General features: G+C 44.4%; 1 protein-coding gene across 1 annotated transcript in view; it reads right to left on the bottom strand.

Annotated features, from left to right (window-relative positions):
- Nucleotides 1-13,942, bottom strand: part of TMEM132B (transmembrane protein 132B) — a 250,451-nt gene extending 236,509 nt beyond the window's left edge. The window contains exons 1-2 of the mRNA XM_019470772.1: nt 13,860-13,942; nt 13,343-13,401 (exon numbers count right to left, since the gene is read on the bottom strand). Of these exons, the coding sequence (XP_019326317.1) occupies nt 13,343-13,401; nt 13,860-13,942 (142 nt within the window). The remainder of the gene's footprint in view (nt 1-13,342; nt 13,402-13,859) is intronic.
- Nucleotides 13,943-14,710: the final 768 nt, after the last annotated feature.

Genomic DNA, 14,710 nt, shown 5'->3' with positions numbered 1-14,710 from the left:
TCGCTCCAGAGCCAAGCCAAGCTGCCTCTCGAGTCCTGTCCCCACAGCAAAATGGCTCAGCGTCCACCTGGAGCCCGGTGGCCCCCTGGGGACATGGCGTACAGGATCACTGCTGACACAGCGGCTCAAGCCTTGCTCCAAATGCAAGTCAGCTCCTCTGAGCAAGCCTCATCGCTTGCAAAACACAAACACAAATGCAGCACCCCATGGGCTGGATCTGGCCCATGAAGAGCCCTGAGGGAGCATGACGAGACCCCGTGCTGCCATGGTTTACAACACCCCCAAGGCCGCCTGGAGCGACTGCCTCCCAGCTGCAAGGTGCCACATGAGAGCCTCTGGTACCAAAGTTTTTACCGAGTTGCAGCTCAGAAAGTTGGGCTGCTGCAAGGAGTATATCCAATTTGAACAGGCCAGGCATGACCCAGAGAGGCAAACACTGTTCACCAAGGACTCTCCTCCAAACGCTGCAATAATGCATTTTACTGAGAGCGATCCCCATGCTCTAAGTCAGCTCAGATTTAAGAAGCCACATACTTCAAATGTCTCTGAAGAATACTAAAATGAAAACTCGGTCACACTGCACTGTGACTACTGTGAAGCGCTATTAAAGAGAAGCTAACATTTGTTTTCAATTACCCAGTGTATATTTGAAAGACTTAAAATTGTCCCCAAAGTATTAAATAAACATTGTGTGTTTACTACGCGCTTGTGCATGGAAAATGAAAGTTATCTGATAACCATCTCCAAATACCAATATTTTACCAATATTGTACCAATATCACTATATCGACATATAACAAGTCTCCCTGGGCTTCAAGCCATGTTAAAAAGCAAAATTAGGAAGCAGAGGTGTGCTAAACACTGCTCTTCGAGATGTAGAGTAAATGCAAATGATAAAGCTAGTATTTTATTCCCACATCTCCATTTTGTTCATAGCAGATCACGTTGCCATTTTAGTGAAACTCTCCAGACAAAATGACACAGAAAGCAGGAAAGTTTGTGCCAAATGCAGAATGACATCCATAAATTTATGAAGTAACTAGACTGACATTCAATGCAATGCAAAGTGTTTGCCAATCAATAGCCATGAGCATCAATTCCCCGTGAACAGCATTCCTGTGCCGTCAGCCTCCCACCAGCAACAGGCAATGCCATTTTCTGCTTAACTTTACAAGCGCTGTAATCTCCCCTAATCAATGATATCAACAGGTCTGCAAGATCAAAATCCAGCTAGCGCAGCACAGAGGCAGCAGACGATGCAAAATGGATGTGTGGTAATGACAGCGCCTGGGGTATGCAGCGCTCTGGCAGTGTTGCTTAGCAATATAGCCCATGCATGCCCATCCTTACACTGCTGCCTACACCCAGGGAGGAGAGAGATTTCGACAGCAATCAAAATACTGACAAGGAGAAGCAGGAGGAATAACTGCATGCAAAATAAATAAGTGCTCTGCCTTGTCTATGTGATTTTCAAAAATTTAACTCCTAACTCGCCATAGCATCACAGGAAGCGGATGGTGCTGGTTAATCAAGGTGATGCCTTGCTTTCCCTGCTGGCATCCCAGTGACTTCACTGCAAAGCTTACTGTCCCCCCAAAAAGCAGCCTGCGCTGGGAATCTGAGTGCTTGGGCACATCCAGAGTCATTTGCTATCAGTAACATACTTGCCTCTTTTTCTGTTGCAAAATATCGGCAGAAAGTAAACTTCTCCCCACTACCAGAAAGCTTTGCTGGGATCTTCACTCAGGATGGATTAACGGCACCAGAGATTGATTCAAGTCACTGACAGCTGTGACAAATGAAAACCATCATATTTAAGGGCTGCAATGCCATATGCTGGACATGACAGGTAGGGCTTTAGAGCAGTGCTCTGGGCTGCAAGAAGTGGCCCGCACTGTGCCTGCGAACAGGGCAGAGGCGCCCGTGCTGCCTGAACCCCTACTCCTGCAGAAGCTGCTTGTACTTAGATAAAATGAGCTATATGACCTGCAGTAATTGCCTCACATAGGAGAGATGGTGAAGAGCAGAGCAATAGCAAGTGAACAGGTTGTTTATATTTTTGGTTACTCTTCACATTACGCCCTTCAATTAAAGATGTAATTCAGATTTATTAGATGTATATTAGGTGCTAAATTCCTGCTGATTATTGCTAAAAGTGACCTGTAATGTGCGTAACGTAATCCTTCAGTTTCTGTGTTGCTCCCAAATACCCCCAAAGGCAGCCATGGGGAAAAAAACCAGCTGCTTGGGCCCCTTTTCAGCATCTGCTGCAAACAGCAGGTTTCTGCTCGGCAACTTGCCCAGTTTGCTCAGCACCAGTACCTTCACCCCCCCCAGGACCTGGAGATCCCCAGCGGGGGCCAAGTAAATGGCCAGCAATGGTATGAGGGATTCAGCATCCCTCTTGAGCATGTACGAGGGATGCCTCATAGTCAATGACTGAAAATCCCTCTGCGTCAAACACTGTCAGAGCAGTTAGATCATAAACTAATAACTGTCAATCTCCATTTGTTTGCAATGCTGCAAAGAAGGCTTTCATAATTCTCTCAGAGATATAAAACAGGCACTCAGATTTTGCTTTAAATGAAAGCATGCAATAACGTTAGCTGCTGGTAAACCTCCAAGTATTTATACAGCATCAGAAACATTTGCAAAGACAGGAAAGAAATACCTCTGGGCTGCAAGACCTTAAAACCTACAACCCATATCCTGCAAACTTTTGTGCCTCTGCTTAAGCACGCTACAGGATCTGTGCCTATCAGTATCGTGATCACCCCGACAAGGCCACACTTGTGCAGAGGAAGCTGCAAAAATTTGACAGTGTATTACTTTTTCTTAATGACTTTTCTCTTTTTAAATTTAGAGGATGATATAATAGACCCAGAAACTAAAGTCTTCATGTATGTAGACAAGCATGTATGCTTGTACATAAGAGGCACAGCACAAGTTGCACAATAAAACTCCTCAAAGCCCTTTCCTAAGCAGAAGGCAAGGCGGCATTGCTCATTGATTGCAGAGGACTGTGTTCTTCCAGACACCATGGGGGAAACTCTGTCCCTGCATTTCAAGCATCAACACCTCCTGAAAAACAAGTCTGGCTTGTACCCATGTGGTCCCAGACCTTCACTTTCTGCAGCTGCTGGAGGTGGATAGGCAGAGGTGGTGCTGGTACATTAGCAAGATATCTCAAAGTAAATTCAGTAAATACAGTAACTCCAGATGCCAATAGATCTCCCACTCCTGTGGGTCCAAGACAGACTGTCCTGGAAAGAGAGCAGTGACTAACACTGATTTGCTGGGTGGCTGCACAGACCTTGCAAAGGAAGCAGTAAAAACAGCAGCATTTGCAGACTCCTAGTGTATTTTCATGTACCTCAATGACCTGAGCAGAACTTGCCAGTTCCATCGTGCAAAGCCAAGCGAGTACTTCTTAAATCCCACCTGAATGTGGGCAGATTAACGATGGAGAAATGAAGAGGAGGGAGAGCACTAGAGGCGAAAACCAGTGCCCAGAGGGATGGAGATATTCAACCCCAGATTATTTAACTGGCAAGAGAGGCCAGATGAGTAGCCAAGTCTATCAGGGCTTCATGCCTCTAGCTATATAAGGTATATATAATCCAAAATATTCACCACTGCTTTCATTGCTTGCCACACAGAGTAGTTCACTGTACCCAAGGGCAGGCACATAAAATGAGGTTGAGTCGAGCGGGATGACCCACTCAACCCTACACCTCCTGCTCCAGCCGCACGCTGCCGGGATGACTCCCAGGCAGGGGTGTGCGGTGTCGCACCATACAGGATGCAGGAGCTAAAGGCTCATCTCTATTCCTGGCTCTGGCAGGGACCAAATTTACTGCATATCTCTGCCAGTTCCCTCTACCTGCGAAACAGGGATAACTGTGTTTAGCACCTTTTTCCTGCAGATTGCAGAGTGCTTTCTAAAAAGAACCAGGTGTGGAAAAGTGCTGGTAGAAAGTACCATAAAAAAAACCCCTCTAGGTGAAAACCTTAAGTATAGCAAACTTACTAAAACAGGATGCAGCCTTTCAGCTACACCAACCCTGTAGTTTCTCTTCTCCCCTGAAGTTAAATTGAGGCAATTTTCATGAATACGTTAAAGTGGCATGAAAAACTAAGAACGAAGAACAGTTTGTTTCTGCTTTGGAAATTCTTCTCTCCTGGCCTCTTCAGATTTCTTGCCAGTATCCAGCATCTTCTTCACTTTCAATTTACCTTCAGTGTTATCACACATCCTCATTGAAAAGAAAAATACATGAGTAATAATTCAGCCCTCATTTCAGGGTGACTTAAAGGAGATTTCAGCTGCCCATCATGATGCAGCTGAAGACTCCAAATTATTCATCTGTGGGTCCTGCAGGTGCTGTTTCAATGAAACTAAAGAAGTGCCCATCTAATGGGAGTGTTTCTAAGAAGGAGCCAGAGAGAGTGTGGACAGGATGGTAGAGAGGGTACAAAGTAAAATGAGATCATCATAAGGGGAAAAAAACCCAAGATAAAATGAGATCATCATAAGGGGAAAAAAAAAACAAGGAGGATCTGGAGCCACCTCTGTTTAATGCAAGGCAGAACTCTACTGTGCTGAAAATACTGACTGGCTGCTTTCCCAGGTAAAACGCCATTGCTTGAAAGAGAGAGAGAGTCAATTACAGCCTCAAGGAACCTCCCTGCCGAGGCAAAAAAGTTATTTCAGACGGTGTATTGAACCCTCTCCATGATTAGAAAAAGAAGAGAAAGCTGTCTCCATGACAAGCTAACACCTAGGAAATACATGAAGATTCAGGCACACTTTTCACCAGGGGCTGGCAAAGGCGAGACCATCACACCCTCTGCTCCAAGGTGCTCCAGCTCCACTTTGGAGTAAAGCAACACAGACCAGCCCAATGTGCTTGGTGTTTGGCACGTGGACAATGCAAAATACTTAGGAGGAACTTGCAGGGACGCCCCTCAACTTGCTCTCTCTGAGAACTTTGCCTTTTTTGTTTTCATCTCCCTCCTTAGCAGGGACCAGAGCCTCCTGGAAAGCCCTTCCACAGCAGGCAGCCCCCGAATGATGGGGCCGTTTGAAGACACAAAGGTCTCTTTGTGGGCTCAGAGGGAGTCAGCCAGGCTGTCAGCATTTACTAACCCCATGTCAGGTCTTCTCCAAGAGTCTGGTGAACCTACCCCTGCACCTGGTGACCAAAATCCTGGTGTCAGGGGTGCAGGAGAGGAGTGCTATTGCCCTTGAATCGATCACAGCAGATTGGGGCTGTGAGCCCATCAGGGGACCCCAGGGCAGATTTGATCTTCCATCACCTACAAAGACTTGGTTTTTGTTAAAGAGATGAGAAAGGCCTATTTCATCAGAGAGAGAGAGAGAGAATATATACACACACACACGTGTATCTCTGTGGTGTGTATGTGTACATATAGAATATAGATACACACGCACACACTTCCCAGCTTCCAAAGCAGAGGATGGCAGCGTGTTTTCATATAGTACATCTGAAGAAAAGGTCTTGTATCATCATCTTGCAACTAAGGAAAGGGGGGGGGGGGGGGGGGGGAGATAAAAAGAAAAAAAAGAGAGAGCGAGCGCACTTTGCTCCTTATCATGTCTGAGGAACTTAACTATAGTGATGAGCAGGATATAAAAACCTCAGACAGCAAGGCAATGTTCTGGAGATCACAATATGCATAAAAACTCCTGCAAGCCCTTGTTAAATGTTCCTACCCTCCTACCCTACAGCCTATACCTCCAGGGTGCAATTTTCAGGAGACAGAAAGATTTAATGCCGCCTTGGTTAAAATAACCCCCTGGATTCTTGCTGCAGAGACTGTCATGACAGCATGTTCCTCTGGTTTATTATATTAATAAGCAGAGTCATTCAGCACTCAACATGATGTGGCTATCTGACTTGCACAGGACTGTGTCCCCAAGCTGCAGCAATACAGAGGCCTCCCCCTGCCCTTTCTTGCAAAAACACTTTGTTATTTTGAGGCAAAACATCCACAACTACTTATAAACACGGACACGCATGCAGCAGGTTGCCACGAGCGTGCGGAGGCGGAATTCGCCCCTAGCCGCCTCCACCTTCCCCCAGTCCCTGCCAGGCTCCTTGGGATGCCAGGGATGCCCCCCAGCCCCGAGCCCTCTGTCCCACTCTGTCTCATCCCTGTGCACCCAAGGAGCATCTTGAACCTCTTCTCCACTGGTTAAAGCCAAACAAGAGTAGAAAACAAAAGGCTATTAAAATAGTAAAAAAAAAATGCCTAACCCATGAACAAAGCTCTCCTTCCTTTCCCTGGCTTGAAAAACAGCGCTATCCTCCCTTGTCCTTGCCTGAAATTGTATGAACTGCCCGTATTACCTCTAATTACTGCTCCCTGCCTTGATTTCCCTAGCTGTGAAAGGCACATTACGTTTACGCACACTGGGCAGCACCGCCCGCACGGCTTTCTGAAGATGCCCCATGCGCAGCACTGTCGTTGCCACTTTTTTCTGGGGTGTTTTATTCAAGCACAAGCAGAAAGGAGACTGCGTCGCTGCTGCAAACACTGATGCCGTTACCCACGTGTACTAAATGCAGCAGGAGAACCCCAGCTGATTTTCTGCTCTCCTCTCTAAAGGCTTTTCTTTTTCCTTAAGAAGCAGCCTCAGTAATATGTTGTGTTGCAGAAATTTTATACCATGTAAATGATGGATATTGTTTATGTATTGAATATGTCAAACCCAGCTGTTTGCCTTTGCTAGGACTGCAATTATTTTAACAGTAATTGTAAAAGTAAGTTGGGGAGAAAAATAACAGGAAATTTCCAGTTTGGTTTTCAAAACTAGAGCACTGCCAAGCGTGATTTGACCCTAGACAAGTCATGTGTAGCCACTTATTTTAAAGTCCATGCATAGAAAACAGACCACTCTGTAGGGTTCGGGGCAGAAATGGGTCCCAAAAGGTTCAGAATTCAGCCCCGCCACCTCTTCCTCATTTACCACCACCTTCTTAAGCTGCCGCAGCACTCAGATCTTCCCAGCAGCCAAACAACCACGCAACACTGACACCAAACATGCAGAATAGGGTCAAACAGCCCAGAAGACAGGCGCATTGACTGTCACCTCTCCTCTTTCCAACAGATTCACTCTCTTACATACAAAAATACCGGTATGGACCGAATATTTTTGAAGGTACCCGTTTCGCAGCTGGAGCAACCGTTCCCCAGCCCTCCATGCAGTTACCTGCTCCTCCTCCTCCCCCTGGACCGCAGGCAGATGCCAAGCCATGGAAGTTATTCTTTCATTTACAGCATCTGGTTCCTTGGCAGACTCCTCAGGCAATTATGTTCATAGCTTTAAAGCTGTCTCTAGCTCTGCTTCATGGGTTTTCTGCTTTTGGCTTGCAGCAGTCTCTTCTCATCTTCCTTGTCCATCATTTTGGCTGAATGTTGCTCTTAAAATATGGGAATTAGACCACTCGCATCTCCCTCTAATTAGGAGCAAAAATAAACAATACCCCACGTTGTTCTTTAAACATCCCCCCAGCCATATTCAGGAGGCCCTGGGCACTCTCTTGGTCTTGAAGCACCATGGAGTGCTCCAATACTTGGAGTCATTTGCAGCCACTGAGGCAGCCTGGACAATTATACCTCCATACAGGCTGCATTTCTGCCTGGATGCCTGCCTCCTCTCACCAGCAGCACACAGAATCACTTTTTTTGCCTGCAGACAAAAAGGCAGAGAAACATCCACCCACCACCATTGAAATCCCTCCTTGAAAGGCTTCTGAGTGAACGGGCTCTCTCACAAAGAAGGACGTAGCCCTGCCTAAAAACAAGGGGGGGGGGGAAATCCATGAGTCCCAAAGGTCCCCCCAACACCGTGGGAAGGATTTTGCTTTTCCCGCCAGTGAAAGGCTGTAGATAAAAGGTGAGGGACAAGGTAGGTCCTGTCCCTCATCGTCAGCCTGAAGCGACCACCTCCTGGGATAAGAGGATAAGCTGATGCTCGATCCAGTTTTTCTGACTAAAGCTGCCAACAACTAAGAGATCCGCACGCCTGCCCAAGGACCTGCAGCTCATTTTGGATGAGCCGAGGCAAGGCCACCACGGGGTGACAACCTCCAGACACCACTGGCTGGCACAGGGTTCCCATCGGTGACCCCTGAGCAATCACCAGATGAGGCTTTCCAAAAAAAATCCCAAACCACACCATCCCAAGGGCACAGAGTCACCACCCTGGGGTCTCACAACTTAGTAACAGCAGAATAAATTTGGTGGAGAGCCAGCTTTTAAAGAGGCATTTAAAACCAACCAACTTCACAGGTTATCATCAGGGGATGCTTCATGGAAGCAGCACACTTGCCAGCTCCATGTCTCACCAATAGAAACGAGCTGCAAACCGTTCCGGAAACACACCCACCGTGGCGGCTCCTGACCTCCCAAAACGCTCTCTCAGAGGAGGAAGAGACAGCCTGGCTATTCATCATTGCTTCCTACCATTGCTGGCTCAACGCCCGGAGCAGAATTAATTGGCCCGGCTTGCGAGAGCATACGACCAACTGGATGGTGCTTCTCCATCCTGAGATAAACCACAAGCACTCGTCCAAACCCCCCCTAGGACCACCAGGAATGGCTCATGCATCTCCAAACCTGGGGAACGTATAGCTACAGCCAACAGCTGTGAAGGGAAAACCCATCAAATGACCCTTTTCCTTTGCTTCTAGCAGCTTAAAGCTTCTCTGCCCCTATGCAAACAGAGGGTCCCTACCATGAAGAACAGAGGGACATGCATTGACCAACAAACAGACCAACACGAGTGGTTCAGCCATGGCATTAGCAAGGACCATAGCAGGCGCACTGCATTAGCATCCAATTAGCAGCCCTGTTGATTTAACAGGGCCATTGGCTTGAGGAATTGATGTTTGTGATGGGCAGGTCAGAGGACGAGGGATGCTCTCCTCCCCTGGGTGTGGGAAGTTGGATGCTCTATCAATCCCCATCCCCGGCATCCAAAGGCCCCATCTACAGTGTGGAGCAAATAGAATGAAAATGGTGCTTCCTCAGCGCAACGGGTGCAGCAGGGCTGGGCTTCCTCATGGCGTTAGCGCTAACCCCTCCATCTACCCTCTCTGCTGCAGAAGTGCCCGGAGACCCGCTGCAGGGTCCATGGAAAGCATTCGTCCTGGGCGGGTGGGGATTCGGGGCACATAAAGAGAAAAGTACAACAGATCTCCGAGCGTTTAAACACATTTCCGTAACTGTTCGCAATGATTCCCAGGCTGCAGCCGTCATTAAGCTGGAGCTGAGGCTGAGAGCACCAATTAGCAGCATTTTTAAATTAAAAAAAAAAAAAAAAAAAAAAAAAAAAAAAAAAAAAAAAAAAAAAAAAAAAAAAAAAAAAAAAAAAAAAAAAAAAAAAAAAAAAAAAAAAAAAAAAAAAAAAAAAAAAAAAAAAAAAAAAAAAAAAAAAAAAAAAAAAAAAAAAAAAAAAAAAAAAAAAAAAAAAAAAAAAAAAAAAAAAAAAAAAAAAAAAAAAAAAAAAAAAAAAAAAAAAAAAAAAAAAAAAAAAAAAAAAAAAAAAAAAAAAAAAAAAAAAAAAAAAAAAAAAAAAAAAAAAAAAAAAAAAAAAAAAAAAAAAAAAAAAAAAAAAAAAAAAAAAAAAAAAAAAAAAAAAAAAAAAAAAAAAAAAAAAAAAAAAAAAAAAAAAAAAAAAAAAAAAAAAAAAAAAAAAAAAAAAAAAAAAAAAAAAAAAAAAAAAAAAAAAAAAAAAAAAAAAAAAAAAAAAAAAAAAAAAAAAAAAAAAAAAAAAAAAAAAAAAAAAAAAAAAAAAAAAAAAAAAAAAAAAAAAAAAAAAAAAAAAAAAAAAAAAAAAAAAAAAAAAAAAAAAAAAAAAAAAAAAAAAAAAAAAAAAAAAAAAAAAAAAAAAAAAAAAAAAAAAAAAAAAAAAAAAAAAAAAAAAAAAAAAAAAAAAAAAAAAAAAAAAAAAAAAAAAAAAAAAAAAAAAAAAAAAAAAGGAATTAAACCACAGCAGTTATCCCCAAACAAGGAGTACAGGCCGAGCCTAATCTTTTATGCCTGACTTTGCTGGAAATGACGGCAGGTTAATGCTCCGGGAAGGTGGAGTGCATGGTATTTGGGATGGGCAGCCAGCTCGGTCCCCCATGCAGCCATTGCAGACCCAGGCCAACGCATTGTACAGCACCATTTGGCTGCTAGGGGAGGAGATGTAAAATACAGCAGTTCATCTTTACATCCACTGCCATAAAAGCGAGGAAAGAAAAGAAAAAGAGAAATCCTGGCAAAGCACCAGTGGACATCTCCCTCTGTTGCTCAACCCCCAGGGGCAGCTGGAGGAGGAACACACAGCTGTGAACTCCTGCCCAGCAGGTCTCAGCAGCCGCTCACACCCATTTTAGAAGATGCTTGAGCTATTTTAATCACCCGGCAAATGAAAATTACTCTTTTTTCCATTCATTTTGTATTTTGGCAAATTCTTTAGCTTTATGCTGTGCAAAACAGTTCTACGGGTGGACCATGGCAGCATGACCCTGCTGCATCCCCGCTGCTCAGCTCCCGCCGTAGGAACTGCTTTCTAAAGCAGTAAAATTATTTATCCAGTTTCCCTTCCCACAGACTCAACCTGCTCAGCCTCCATGTAAACTTTGTCAAGTTTATCCTCAGACTGGCAGCAGAGACACTCACCAGTGCAAAATACAAACCAACAGAAAAGATCAAATCATCTATTTAAAGGGTGTTAGGGACTTTTTTTTTTGTAAGGGCCATGAGCGATTATTTTTGAGCACAGAGATCTTAACCATTCATTTAACCTGAGAATAAAAGTTGGAGAAGGAGAAATGATTGCTTTTTCATTATTTGTCACACTGCCAGTACTAAAATGAAGTCAGAGGACTGCCAAAAGATCTCCTTCGATCCACATAAGTATCATTCTCATAAACATTTCAAATCTACAGGGAGAAAACCCAAAAACCCAGACAAATCTTTCCATCATGATTCTAAAGATAAATATATAAACCACAAAATAAATCCTCTTCCTCTACATATAAGACTTTGCAATTCAAGCTAGGCACAAAAGCTTTTTAAAAAAGGTGCTGTCGGGGGGGATCCAGAACTGGACCAGAAAAAGCCAAGCTTGAAGATTCACATCATCAGCCCAACATCATCACTCACAGTGAGTTAGAGACATTAAAATATATATATATATATATATATAAAAAAAAGATTCTACATCAGGAACCAATTTACTTTTGCTGCTCCACAGAGAATCATGCCCCAGGACCTGCAGCTAAATGGCTGGAGCTCACGTAACTGCAACAGCAAAGGAAGCAGCAGAGAACTTTAATGGCTTATGAAATTCAATTGAAATTGATGGTTGGAAAAGTGAAACATTTAACACCCTACCAATTTAACGTCAGCGCACGCACGTGCACGTACGCACAGACACGTACACGGACCAAAAAAGGTGGGAGCTCGTTTTCTGCTCGCTTACATGTCCGCGATCCCCACAGCACTCTAGGGAAGGAGACGGCACCCTCATACAGTAACTTAAACAATATATAAATATTTTAATACCTCCAGACCTTTTTCCACTGGAACCTTTAATATAAAATCCATCTTTTGTGAAAATGGCAATACATTATTACGACCTGCCCCATCCACTTCTCTGAAAGATTAGAAGCCACATTCTGCATTTCATCTTCAGCTGGAGCAGGAACTCATAAACCATCCCTGCTATTTGAGAAGACTTTGAATAAACTGTTTGCAGCTGATGTACTTTTCCAACACGGATCTCTTTTGTTATGAAGCCTGTCTCTGATGAACAATAGAAAAATATTGTTGACAGGGGTATACTTTTCCATCAACTCAAAAATATCATTTTGCAGAATATTTTCACAGCTCAGCAGAAGGTGGAAAGAAAGACAATATTATGACTACATAAGAAAGAAAAAAATAATTCATTACAATTAGCTTATAGTAGTTTTCTTGTTGGTTTTGGCTTGCTTAAACGAGGTTCTTTACTAGTTAGAGCCCAAATTTGACTTAGAAAGCCTTAAGGCAAAACTCATGTTAATCAAAGATTAACCTGGGTAAAACATTCAGAATTTGGCCAAAACACTTTAGAACGAAGCTTATATTCACAAGGCATCAGCAAGAACCAGCGGTAACCTTAACATTATTACTTTTAAGTGTTCCCAGGTGGTCAGTCAGTTAGGTGCTTTGGGATGCATCACCCCAACTCAGATGCAAGGAAGGAACTGTCAGGTCCCGGCAAGCATCAGCCCTATCGTTTATCAAGCGACTCAAGGCACACGGACACTGCTGACTTCCAGAAGGACCAAAACACCAGTAACCACCGCACCGCAGCATCCATCGCACCGCAACTGTCGTGCCCCAGGAGCAGGTAGGGTACAGTGTTCATGTGGGCACTTCACACAACCGCAGTGTAATTGAGCTTGCTCCGGTGTGCTGTACCAGTTGATTCATGGGGAGGCTTTGATGTGCAAATTAATCATTATAACTTTTAATTGGGCTAACGTAAGCATCATGTGTTGCTAATTACACAATGCAGGGGGGGGAGAAATATTGCAAATGAATTTAACTGCTTAATCTAATCAGGACAGCAAGTTGTGTTTTAATTACAAATTGTTGTGTAGCACCAAAGCATTTGTTGCAATTCAGCGACTCCGGTCCCAAAGCAAAGCCCCGCTGCATCTCACTCGCGTGCTCAGCATCCAGCTCTGCACACCACGGCCCCAGCCCCCCCCAGATGCTGGGCCAAGCCCCATGGCACAGACCCAGGTGGCCACGGCCTTGGCTGGGGACAGCGGGTGCATCCCTTTCAGGGGCAGTGGGAACATGCCCCCTGCACCTGGCTTGCAGAAATGCCCACCCTGAACACCTCTGCCCGGCAACTTCTTACAACGAGGGCTCCTTCAGGATGCCTTCGAGCTTGCCACGTTCAAACCCCACCATTGGTAACCCCTCTTTTAATCTGAATGACCGTTTCAACACGCTGAAGCAGAAATCTTTACAATCTTCCTCCAACTCAATGCCTGTCAATTCACATAAGCAAGAATCAAGCAGTGCCTTTGGAGCCTGTTTCCCCCCTGTTCTTACAGTTAAGGGGAAAGGAAAAATAGGGAATGCATGAAAAAATAAAATGAGCTTACAAAAAAACCCCACCACTCCCAGACTTTGTCATCTGAGGTAGTGCCTAGAGCAAGATTTTTACAACCAAATTAAAATCCCTGAACATTGTAGGTTTTAATGGAGACACTGATATAGCCAAGCAGCTATAGCATGGCAATGCACCTGCATAATGCATCACCTTGAGAATGTATTACCGTGAGATATGTGACAATGACAATGTTCACCGTCCGACTGTACCTGCGGCGAAGAAAAACATCCACTTGCTGATAACTCTGCTGGTAATTAACTAGGGAGTTTCAGAGAGGAAAGAACACCTCTGAAATGTTATGGCAGATACATGGTATATAAAAGCAAAGGCAATCTATTTTTTCTTATATTATTTTTTAATTTGATACAGCTTCTATTTGTCAAAAGGAGAAAAAAAAAGCCCCACAGACTCTGAGCACGTTAATGTGCTTTAGATTTTACCAGTTATCCACATTAAAGCAAAAACCTGCAGTATTTTGTTTTTTTTTAAACACCAGGGGGCTGATTACTGTGAAATGATCTTAGGGTTCTCCCACTAAGTGGACAGATGGATTGCTACTTTCGCAACTTCTTTTTTGCAGCGTTGAATTCAGTTGCTGACGGGAGTCTCTGTTCCAGCACTCCCCAGCATCGTTTCTCTCCTTGCACTCGCCATGTCGCTTCCCAACCTGAGGCTGGGGTACAGAAGAGGCTCTCTGCACGGCGCAGGGATGCGCAGGCACCCGCCGAGCTGAAGGGTGCACCCGACCATGTCGGCACCACATGAGCCCTGCACCTCTCTCGTGCCCACGCTGGGGGAGAGGGAACAGCACAGGCACACTGGAGCCCCACACCTGGATTTTCATGCCAAGGGAGATGGTGGTGATGCTATGGAGAGAAATGCCACCAGCGCTAGCCAGACTAAAAATGAGATCTCTCCAGCATCCCAGTAAACAAGCTGGAATTTAAAGGGTTCTGCAAGGTGACAAGGAAACAAAAAGCATTGCTAGACAAAACCCATCTCCTTAACCATTTTTTAAAAGAGAAATTTTACAAAGTGAAAACTGAAACACTTGCTGCCAAACTTCATCCCTGCTACCCTGGTGAACTCAGCGAGCCCATTCGCAGTGGTAAGCGACTCACAAACGGTCGTGAACATTTTGGGTCTCCGGCCAGCAGCCGTTGCATTCGCAACCCATCATTCTCACAGGGAAAACACAGCTGGTCGGGAGAAGAACTTGGAAGAAACCCCTTGGCATGCAGGGAAGGGAACTGCTCTTTCAGAAGGTGCTTTTTAGGAACCAGTCCTCCAAGCGGACAGTGCCCGCTGTGGGGCATTGTCCCCCTGCAGCCCAGGGACTGCAGTCCCTTTAAGACAAGGATGAGAGACAGAAAGAGGAAACACTCAGTTTGATCCGAGGAAGTAAAAAAACATGAAAAGCAAACTCCCAGCCCCAGGAATGACTAAGCACAGAGCCAGGCAAGGCAGGCACTGGGCTGGCAAAGGTAGCCGCACAGCACACGTTCCCAGATCCACCCC

This window comes from Aptenodytes forsteri, unplaced genomic scaffold (assembly GCF_000699145.1).
Source record: "Aptenodytes forsteri isolate BGI_AS27 unplaced genomic scaffold, ASM69914v1 Scaffold79, whole genome shotgun sequence".
NCBI lineage: Eukaryota > Metazoa > Chordata > Aves > Sphenisciformes > Spheniscidae > Aptenodytes > Aptenodytes forsteri.
Note: the sequence above shows the minus strand (reverse complement) of the source record. Positions and strands in the feature narration are given on the sequence as shown.